At 38.0% G+C, this 12,145-nt stretch overlaps 1 protein-coding gene across 2 annotated transcripts in view; it reads right to left on the bottom strand.

Annotated features, from left to right (window-relative positions):
- LOC108548288 (uncharacterized) overlaps positions 1–12,145 on the bottom strand; it is a 601,332-nt gene that overhangs the window by 142,727 nt on the left and 446,460 nt on the right. For both annotated transcript variants that reach the window (XM_017901144.1, XM_017901145.1), the window contains one exon: positions 10,095–10,233. In XM_017901144.1, the coding sequence (XP_017756633.1) occupies positions 10,095–10,233 (139 nt within the window). The remainder of the gene's footprint in view (positions 1–10,094; positions 10,234–12,145) is intronic.

Raw genomic sequence — 12,145 nt, 5'->3', positions numbered from 1 at the left:
TAACAATTGTGAATCAAATTTCTTAATCAAAAAATTTATTCTTTACGATTTCTTATGCTAGTATATATTTGTTACAGAATAATAAGAATACAATGCAAGGGAAACAGTTTTCTACAGCAGTCTTATTAACCCTTTGACTGCCACGTCGAAGTCACATGTTTCCCTTTGGGAAACGGGAGTGCACTGCTAGATGCAAGATTTATTCTAATATATTATTGATGCTTTAATACAAATTTTTAATTATTCAATGGAACACTTTTTATTTCACAGTATCTTCTAATTACCGGTTATATTCAAAATCTACTAATTATCAATTTTTATTCAATGCTGTTCAATGTAGTTTAGTCAATCGCTCCGGTCACCAATGACCACCATGGCAGTCAAAGCGTTAATATCTAGTAAATATCTGAAAAACTATCGAGTAGTGACGGCTGTAATGACATATATTCTTGAACTGCATGACGAAATCTACAAACCTATAAAATTTCAATTAAATTGGTGACTCGAAGGACTTGCACACTCCTCGTAAGTCGACGAGATTGAATTAAGCCCATGCTTCTTCCGTTCGACAAATGTAACACAAGCACGGTGCAAAAAGTGCATTAACAAATCAATTAAAATATCCCAGTGGACTTCGAAACGGCGGAGCAGCAGCCGGAGTAATCCCGTCTGGCCCTGAATTCATTTGCCTGACCTCTTCTCATCACTTTTCGCCGTCGAATCAAAGAATCTTAATGGTAATGCCGTCGATTGGCCCATTTACCAGCTTCACCGTGCTCAGATTTCGCCACGCGAAAGGACATCCTGCTCCAACGTCCCTTTTTCATCCCTCCACCCCCTGCCAGCCACATTTTCTTCCCCATCCCCCGCCCTTTTTCCCCCCTTTTTTTGCCTTCTCGCCAAGCCACGTCCTCGAAAAGAGGAGCTCACTGATTGGAAGGCTAATCACGCGCTACTCTCCATTACATTAATTAAAACTTAACTCTCAACTTCGCCCGGTTACCGAGGCTATCTTGTCCGCCTGCAACTTTCTCCGGCTCTTTCGAGCCGCGACGCTCGTTTTGTCCCAGCACCAGCGGTTGTCAACTTTCTTCCACCGTTTGCATGTCAATGAGGACCGCGAAGGTTGCATGAGTTACAGGCTCGTTGAGATGGGCGACAGGTCTGACTCGGTTTTTCAGTTTTCAGCCTGTTCAGATTTGGAGACAGGTGTATTATACAGACTGCGTCAACTAACTGTCGCCTGTCACTTTTCAGGTGCTTTCGACAGGCTGACTGTTGAGTCCATGAAAACGTGTTTATAGTGCTGCGACCATGGGACCGTAATGTCTCAGGTCAAGAGGAGGACTGTTTTATGTATATGTAGAGACATGGGTGGTGGTTAAACAATATAGAAAAATTTATCAGTGATAAAATAATAATACAATATGCGGTGACCATAAAGACTACGAATATATATGGGATTGGAATAAGTACGGCCCTGGAAGAATGATAAGTGTGTTTGGGCTTAGAACAAAAGAGACCGCGTGCAAGAGGATCGAATGTAAATGATGTTTATGATAGAGTCGAATGCGATAAACGAGTGAAAGTTTATGAATGCACCTGACTGTTTAGAATACGTGACCGACCGACTGAGAAGAGAGAACGTGGGTATGGAAAAGGACAGAGTGAATGCTTAAATAAGAGTGCAAGGGCGCGCGCAAGACCAGTTCTTAACGGTCTTCAAGATAGTGCCTAAGAAGTAAAAGTCGAGTAGTTTCGTAGCCAATAAGTATAAGTTTATTGTATTTTAAGAAGCAGTAAAACAACATTACTTTAGCCAATCCACCCACCCCGATCCCACATATATATATAAACTATTACAACTACAACTTAACTACACAATTACAACTCGACTGTTTCAACTAAACTCTACCACAGAACTGTACACGACATAACTGTTCCAACCACTGTCCCAACATAACTGTTCGTTAACCACTTTTGCCTTCCTTATATATTCCCAAGAGCCTCCCCCAACATGACCAAATATGGTCATGCTAAGGGCCTGACGCATCGCCGGGGTTTTTCCGACCGACCTGGCCCTCGAACCCTCGGCGACCTTCCAAACAGAAGTCACCTATACACGAGGTGAAAATTCTGCGATACTACATATATGATATATCTAATTACACATTTTTATTGGAATTTTTTGAATTAGGGTCAACTTGGTATCGCATAGCATGTGCTAGGAAATTTTGGATTTTTAATTTCTGATTGAAATTTGTTTTCGAAGAATATTTGACGTCTGAATTTTGTCGAGTAAAAGAGTAAATTATTGTTTGTCTTCTTTTAACCATTTTCTCTTAGTGTTAATACTTGAATTACCGTTTCCGGTATTCCGTTCATCTTCTTGTTTAGAACAGACTGTGTATCTAAATGTGAAAGCTCTGAAATTTGACAAGTACCAGTATTGCGGCCCTAGAACCGCAATGTCCCAGGTAAAGAGGACTGTTTTAAGTACGTGATATATGCAATTACGCATTTTTATTGGAATTTTTTAAATTAGGGTCACTTTGGTATCAAATAGCATGTGTTGGAGAATTTTGGATTTTTAATTTTTGGTTGAAATTTGTTTTCGAAGAATTTTTCATGACTGAATTTTGTCGAGTAAAGGAGTAAATTATGGTTTTTTTTTCTTTTAACCATTTTCTCTTAGATTATAAAATTCTGTTTCTCCGAATTATTAATAGTCCAATTTTCAGATTCTTTTTGTCTTATGAGCTCATATACAATACATTTGAGTTTGTTAAGTTAAAATAATTTATAGTAATTAAGTACATCAAACTTCAAAAATTTTAATATTCTAATTTTAATATTAAATTTAATATTTTAATATAATAATACTAAAGCATATCTTCGAATTCTCCTGTTTCTTAAAATTACAATAGCGTAAATTTTCATATTTTTTCATTTCTCTGCAGTTAAATTTGTCAAACTTTAATATCCGAATGTTCGAACTTACGATTTGCCCAACTTCCCAAATATTGAAATGCTTTAATTAAACGATATCGAATTATATGATAATCCAATTTCTCAGTTTCCCTCTCCACAATCCTACAATTCTGTAATTCCGTACACTAGCGATTTTCCTGCATTCTAATCTTCCAATTATCAGAGCTCCTAATCCAAATTTTCCAGATTCTCGATTTCCTGATTCTCGGGTTCCGTAAATACCAAGTCTCTATCATAATTTCTTAATTTCTCAATTAACAAATGCTGTCGATTTTATCAATTATTCAAACTTTTATCACTTCGATAACAGATATTCACGAAGTGCATTTCTAGCGAGAAAAATCGAATTTGTCATATTTCAATGAATTCGTAGATTCATTAAAGATTCATTTCCTGGGTGCTGCTGAATATAAGACTGTATCGGTCGATGCTATTACTCGAGGACATGTCTGACTCCAAACGTTCTCTTCTACTACTTCTACCTCTACCAAGATACTAATATAGATTATTAATGCTTTCCTTTACGTCGATTCCAAATTGGTACTTATTTAATATGTACTTACATTAACAGTACGTCAGTATTTTATCATTCTATTCAAGCATTATGAAATTAAACTGAAAGTTCTTAATGGAAAAGGAGTCGATTGTAATGAATGAAATATTGGAACGAATTGAATTATATAAATTGTCAATAAGAAAATTCTTCGTGGATTTGGAAAAGATCTATTTAATAACTCCAGTTGCTCCATCTTTCGGATTTCAATAAAGCTTCCAATTTCTATATTCTTATTACCTGCAATAAATATAACACGTTACCAATAAACAACCGACACGAGTTATTATTGAAACATAATTTATAAAAATGACTAATGGCACAATATATCAAATTCGTTAATAAGTAATAATTTCAGTATAAATCAAATGATAATTATTAAACTGCGCCTGCATAAATTACCAATAATTTTCATATTAATCTTCCATAAGTTTTAAACAAAATAATATACCATCCTACACTCAGAAATCTGCAAATTTATATGAACAGGTAAATATTTTTGTCAGTTCGCTACGTATTTACATATTCGTGTATTAATTATTAATACATTATAATGAGAAACGAGAGCGGAATGATTTAAGAGCAGAAGTAACGATATTTAAACCTTTTATAATAACTAATAATATTTTCATTACGTTGAAATACGTTCTTCTCTGTTTATAAATACAGAAACTAAAATTTCCTATATATTTTTATCGTCGTTTCAATATAATTCTGAATATATAATATTTCATAAAGTGGCAATAAATTTGAATTATAATTCCGACGGTGAACGCACGACAAAAATTGGCAATCGGATTAGAGACAAAAGTACCAATGCTATCTGTTCCATTCATCGATGAAAAGGGATACGAGACGAAAGAGTACTAGCGAAAATCGAGCCTCGAGGATCGAACCAGAGAGACTCTCGCTTCCGGTGCAACCCACTGACCTTCCGCCACGCTTCCGGTGCGTTTTACACGCTCGACGCTCGACGAAACGTCGAAAATTAAGCGTCCCGACACTGTATGCTCGCTCTCTGTTGTTGCAATCCTCGTGAAACTTTTTCCACCGTGCTTTCTCAACGTTTTGAACTCGCGCTGCCGTTTATGGTCTTCCTCTAAAGTGGTACTAACGCTGAGAATTACATTTTGCAGAATTTAGGTTAATTTCGTACGCTTAGTTATTATTGTGCAGAAAACATGGTTCCTTGGCTTCTACGAATTTCGTTTTCATTTCTTTCATTTTCCATTTTCCCAACGTGTAACTAACAGCCACTTTCAAAAAATATTCAGCAAATATCGCAGGCTTAACGAAAACAATGAACGCAAGTGATACTGTTTAACAAACTACGTGGCATTATTTAACTGATGAGACTCGCAATTAAAGAGTTTAAAGCACTCGGAAATTCGAGTAAGGAAAATGGTGAGAAAATCACAAAAATAAAAATGGAAAATAGGAATTCGGATGTCGTCCTTCCTTATGCAAATTATGTTAGAAATTCTATGAAATTCCTTAATGAAACTACCCTATTCGACATCGAAAATATATAACCACTTAGAAACTTCATCTCTGATGACCTTGAGAATGATGGGACTCAAAATCTTCGAATAAAAAGGTATACAAAATTTAAAAATGGAAAATTTCCTCACTACAATTAGCAAATCGAATATAACGAATGGCAAAGGAGAAGTCGTCTAACATTTTTAATTTGATTAACTGTTCAAGGTCACATAAACCTTCTAGGTAGCTAATAAGGTTGGTAATATATGTGCAGAGCATGAATTCGCCTTTTGTAGCATACTTGCAGAATTTAATATGTTAAATTGCGTCCCTTTGTCATTGTATTTGGGTCACTATATTAAAAGATGTTCTATAGTAAACTATGTCACAAAACTTGAAAGTTGTTGGATGAGTGAGACTCCTTTGTTTATAACTGTGTAGTCCATGATGTAAATATAATATATACGAGTTTCATCTAGTGTAAATAATGTGTTATAGAAAATGAGAGAGAGGGAGAAAAATTCTAAAAAGAGTACATTAATTAATTACTTCAATACTATATTATTCTGGATTTATTGCTTTAATATTCTTCGCAAAAATATACTTTGCTACTCTCGTTAAAAATAGTGAAAATTATTCTTGTCCCATTCCACCTACAAATTGGTCGATAATATACGAGTAAAGTATGAATCCGCCATTTGTATCTTATTCATAGAATCTAATATGTCAAAACGCGTTCTTTCGTCACTATATTTGGTACACTGCACTAAAAGATATTCTATAGTAATTTATGTCACAAAACAGACTCCTTTGTTTATAACTGTGTAGTCCATAATGTAAATATAATATATACGAGTCTCATCTAATGTAAATAATGCATTATAGGAAGTGAGAGAGAGGGAGGAAAATTCTAAAAAGAATGAATTGATTTATTACTTCAATACTATTATTCTGGATTTATTGCTTTAACATTTTTCGCATAAATATACTTTGTGTTTCTAGTTAAAAATAGTGAAAATTATTCTTGTCACATTCCACCCACAAATTGCTGATAATATACGAGTAGAGTATGAATCCGCCATTTTTATCTTACTTATAGCATCCAATATGTCAAAATGCGTTCCTTTCTAACTATATTTGGTACACTGCACTAAAATATGTTCCATAGTAATTTATGTTGCACGCATCACAGATCTCTAAGCTTGATTCCCTAACGAAAGAAGAGTGCGTTAAATTTGTGTGTCCTGTTCTTAGTTTAGTAAGTGTTACACTATCTCTTCGGTAACATCGAGAACATTGGGCTAACGTTCTTCGCGCTATCGCGAACTTGGCGCAATATCTAACATGGCGAGCTAGAATTTCGACCATAACGACGTCGTGAAATTCACAAAGCAGATAACCGAAGAACCTGTTCACGATAAGAGAATTAAGAATCCGAGGAATTTCACGAGGGCGGCCATTTTGTCCGGTCACCGTGGTTTCGACCATGGCTGATCCCTCATCGTAGCGCGCCATCTATTCCGGGACGGCGAGCAACGATACCGAGCAAATAGAATTTTCGCAAAGTGCACGAAATGATCTCGCTAACCTCTTACCCATTCTTCTTCCGCGCGGATATTAAGGTCACTCAGGAATATAAGAATCTCACAGAGAGAAAGATAAAACGAAACGGAATAAAGGATCCTCATCTCGGCCGCGTCTTATCGTTGATTGTACTACTTTGCTGGAGTTTCATCCCGCGCCCCCAAGGTTTCACGCGCTAAGAGAGCAAATAAATGAAATTCTGATAAACAATTTCCCCTCTCCCCACCACTGCTATTCGCTGCCCCTCCGCTCGGCTGAATATTTCCCAGGGATCCTGCTCCTCGCGTTTCCGCTAATTTGAAATTTAAACGGCGAAAAGAATGGCAAAGCATGTTTAATATTAACCTCGGAAATAATGAAGAAATTTTTCAGAACGAGAAGAACCGTCGATCTTTAACGCGTTGGGGGGGGCTCATAGAATGATCGATGCAGGAATTAATCGCAATATTTGAATTTAATAAACAATTGTACCTGCAAGAGTTCTAACCCTTTGCACTCGAGAGGTGACCCTCAGTCACAATTTCATAAAATTTGGAAAATCGATATTAATTAATATATCAAATTTAATGCAATGTAACAGTGTGCAAAGTATCGAAATTAAATAATTCTACAATTCTTTATTTACTGCTCAAAAAGGTGTCAGCTTTTTAATAGAGAATCTTTGATCTTTTACTCTTCTCTAGCCAAAAATCGTCGAGTGCAAAGGATTAATAGTATCACGATTAAGCCATGTACAGTCTGTGCACACAGTAGCTGTGTTAAATGACCGATAGATGAAAAATGAAAGGAAATAAAAATTGGAGTCAAAAAATGTAATAATTAGGTGAAAAGGAAAAAGCGAAGGGTAGCTGTTTTTAAATAATCACGTTTCATTCTCTACACAAGTGTATTCTCTCATGTTCCGTACTCGACTGACAGAACGTTCTAGTCACGACTCCATTACCAAAAAACAATTGAGGCTACTGATGACGTCGTTGCTTCTCCGTTGGTATAGTCAATATCTTTATTATCGATTTCGCCAACAGTCAATATTTATAGCAGAACGCTTTACGTTATCATTTTAACCACTTGCGCTGGAAAGACGTGTCACGCACGTCGTACATTTTTGTCGCAGAATCGCCAACGACGTGGTATACACGTCGTCAGACAATTGTCACAGAAACATTGGACTGTTCTGGCACACACGTTTGTAAATATCTTGTCACCGCGCGTGGTAAATCGAACAATCGTGTAAAAAGTTGATATCTCAAAAAATCTTGGAAGAGATCTACGTTACCGATCGACTTGAGCTTTCTTCAAATTTCCAAACAGGGTTTTAAACCAACCCAGTATGAGTAACGAAAGAAACTACCCCGAATCTCGTATCGTGATCCCTACAAATCTGGAAAGGTTGAAAGAGATCGAAATTTTCGGATCACCGAAGTCCCCGTGCTAGTAACAGTGGCAGAATTGTTGGCAGATCCCTAGAATTTTTATACGTCGGAATTCCTCTGAAAACGCGGTGGAATGTACGATTTTCTAATGTCTGCGATAGAAATTCCCGTCTCTGGCCGCGGAGAAAGAAATTTCTAAGCGAGGAGGCACTCTTCCCGCCGGTTGCAGCTTATCGCCGATCGTCGCGGCTTAAAGGCGACGTTGAACGAAGCGCACCTTAAGCCCCACCACGATACCGGCGAGGACAGAAAGCAGCGACGCGCGTAGATACTGTCTGCTCCTACGACAGCGAACGCTCTCTCCGCGAAATTGGATCCTGCTCGTGGCGTAAGTTGCGGATAACGAGTGCTTGGATTTCGGGCTGGGTATGTGGAATCGATAGTCGAACCGTGGGACCCACTTACATTCCGCATCTCGCAACCAGATATTTTTAAATCAAATCCAACGAAATTTTCCGCCGACACAGTGTGTTAGGTTTCACTTAGCAGCTTCAAGTCGGTTACCTGGCTACACGACATGGTTGCCTGGCGCTTCTATTATTGAAAATTCCCTAGCCTTACCCTATCTTGCGCCTCCGCGGGTCCTTGCAGGTGGAACCCGAGGCTAGGAAATTACTGTACGACTACAGAAACTGTGGAGACCTGTGGATCAGATGAGATGCTAGGTCCTCTTGCAGGCTCTGCCTCGGTTTCTAATCGTCGACCATTTTATCGAGGTTTATGTATTCCTGTTTCTAAGTGTTCGTAGCAATGTCTCTATTGGTATGAATGACGAGTAAATGCGAAAGAATCGGTAACCGTGTAAGAATTCGAGAGAACGAGCAACTGTGGATGAGCATCACTTCCTTCTGAGAGAGTACATGGTGTGTGCTGTAAGCGTGGTGTAAGGTAAAAGAAAAAGTAAAAGTGAAATACAGAGCTAGTGTTAAGATCCGTTTACAGAATATTAATATACATACACAAATAGATACAGCTTTTCTTTAATTATCTGTATTATACAATTATTTCATGCCTACATTAAATGAATCCTTTGCATTCGAGAGGTGACTCTCAGTCACCGTTTGTTTTAATGCCATAATTTAGATAATGAATGTTGATAATTATATTAAGAACATCGAAATAAAATTATTCTACTCGTTCGCTTCACACGCAAATTCCCGATTTTCTTTTTTCAATTTTAGCATAAAGAGTATCAGTGAAGTTACAAAAATCTAAGAAGAGCTTCGAATTGTATCTTCACAGTGAAGAAACCTTCGAGTCCAAAGGGTTAATAAGCAGGAACCTCCGCTTCAATTATTCACGACCCACGTGGAAACCTAACCTCTAACACTAAGAATATATACTGTCTTGTCAATCTATCAGATGATCTATGAGATGGTACCATCTATGCAACCCCTTCTGCTATTAACAGCTCAGTATCTTTGCTCCGACAAAACTCACGCAAGTAAAAAGAAAATGAACACACTGAACTCCCACTTGCCAGGTGCAACTGATCCAACAGGATAGTTCACTTGAAAAAGAATTTCTTCAAAAATGGACGACCCAATCGCGTTCCCAAAATTAAACGTCGAAAAACCGTGCAGTCCCCACTGCCTGCAAACGGCCAACGAAATATCTGGAATTCTCTGGCAGCAGGGTATTAACATCCATCATAATATTGCAACGGGAGCGATATACACGAGTCCTTGGACCCCCTTCTCGGCGCACCGCCACCCCCAAGCCCACCCGCGGCGGAATTTCGTCGGAGAAACGTTTTATACGCCGCTGTCGGTTGGCACGTCGCCTCGAGCGCTTTGTCGGAGGGTCCGGCCAACGAAGGGTGCAGTTAATTAATAAAAGCTCGGTGGCGGGCCAGGCGCCGGAGGGGGAGAGGGGGCGGCGGCCTGACGCGGATAAAGGGACGCGAAATACGATCCGTGCATCGCTTCATATCGACGGCCGCCTGTCGATACGTACCAACGTACGTGCACGCGTGCACACACACACGCACACACGCAGACGTTCAGACACGATAGACTATATCTCACTTGCAATTCAAACGAGAGACTCACGTGTCCTGAATGAGGAACTTGTCGCCTTCGGTCTCGATGCAGTGGCCCTTGCTGGTCATCATGGAGCCGTTCACCGTCACCAACCCCTGATACCCCGATTGAAACCAGTGGCCGTTCCACTGCGCCGGAAACTCGCAACCTGCAACACACACACAGACAGACATCAGCGTATAGGCAGTTTTACATTTTTTTCATATGGCCAGTCGCGGTCGATAAATAAAAGCGCGATATATAATCTGGCCAGGAGAATATTCAAACTGCGCAGGGAGGTGCAAGAGGTGTGCAGTTCGTGGAAGGACTGGCTCGATCGACTCTTTTGTCAGCCACAGAGTTTTCGAGGATGATCGGATCTTGTCGCGTTCGTTCGTTCTTTGTTTCCCCGCGGTTTTTCTCCCCAGATGGCGCGACTGAGTTAGAGGCGCTGGCTTACGAGGTCGGATTACTCTGGTCTATTTATGGCGGGACGAGAGGCAGGTTAGGATCGAAGAACGAGGTTAGGTTCTGTTTCGTTCGAAGGCGGGAATATTCGAAATGTGGAATATGTTCTCTGATTACAAGAGGTCCGATTTTTTCTTTGAAAAGATGTTTATGTATGTGTTTTATATATATATGTAATACATTATTTATATTTGTATATGTATGTTGGGTTACATATGTATATATGTCGAATTTTAGCGAATGTGAGAGACACGGAGGGGTTCTTTAAATGAAACTCTCGCTTTGTAAACATGTAAATATCGAATAACATTGACATTATACTTAAATTGTTAACTGTTACTAAGTAATTTGTAATAATGTGATATAATACGCAAACAAGTGCAATATGTGGAGTAATGGGTAATTAGAACCCACAGCTGTATTCCCAGGTTATGGAAATGTTCCAAAGTTCATGACCTCTTTTTTACCAGACCACTGAAGCTATTTCAATCAAGTTTTGTCCGGCCATTTTACGAACAGTGCTAAACGAAATCCATACACGATTTTTTACAATCCTTTTACAAATCCGTCATGTAATAGTAAAAGATTGAACGAAAAATGATAAATGACTTTTCTCCCTGACAGTGCAGCTACCATTTCTTCAGTTCCTTCATTCGATACATTCAGCAATCTATTAAAGATTGTTATAAAATTTTATCGAAATCTAAAACGTTGGAAATTTTATTAAATTCGACTCCCGAAATTTTAAAAAATGCGTTGATACGGATAAAAATTATGGTTCAACAGTGGAGGGATTTTTTGAAAAGGAGAAACGATTCACTTGTTAAACAGCTCGAATAAAATGTCCAAAAGGAGCAAATGTTAAAATTCAGTTAGGAACAAAGAACATATGCTCACGAGTAGGAATAAAAATGAAACGTGCTACGAGAACAAAGGATGATCCTGTTTCCAGAATAGTAAGATATAATTATTTCGGTAGTGGAATTTAATTTTCAAACGAAGAACATGTGCTGTCAATTGAAGCAGAATTATAACGAATTATTTAAAGTTAATTCTAGAAATTTTAAAACAATTCCATTGAACCGTCTGCAAAGGGAGAGAGAAAATGAAATTGACTTGCAAGAGAGGAAATAAAACAAGTGAAGCATTAAGAACTTGTAAAACAGTCACGAAGAATTTTCAAAGAAACTTAAAGGAGACTATACCTTCAGCCAAGAATAGTGAATGGTAGCTTAAAATTTGCCAGCAACTACGTCCATTGTAACTGAAATTTCAAGAATTTCCAGGAACTGCTACTTCTTTACAACAGTCGACTGTGAGCAGGATATTTTCAATTTCTCGAAAATAGATTGCTTTCTACATTGCGAATTTTATGACGGTAAAATATTTCACGGTTCGTTTATCAATATCTCATTTTTGTCCCATTAAATGGAAAACTAATACGGAACATAATGAAACAAAGAGTTACTCTAATGAAATATTTTACAAAATTAAATTTCGATTCTTTGTTGGCGAATAACGAGGTTAGAGTTCAAATAATGGAAAATACACATTTTTCCGCCGACTCGTAGTTTATAAATGAATTCCTTCTGCTAAAATATGTATACCGGAAA

This window comes from Eufriesea mexicana, unplaced genomic scaffold (assembly GCF_001483705.2).
Source record: "Eufriesea mexicana isolate 0111107269 unplaced genomic scaffold, ASM148370v2 scaffold1482, whole genome shotgun sequence".
Taxonomy (NCBI): Eukaryota; Metazoa; Arthropoda; class Insecta; order Hymenoptera; family Apidae; genus Eufriesea; species Eufriesea mexicana.
The sequence above is the reverse complement of the archived record's forward strand: the minus strand, read 5'-3'. Positions and strand labels throughout refer to the sequence as shown.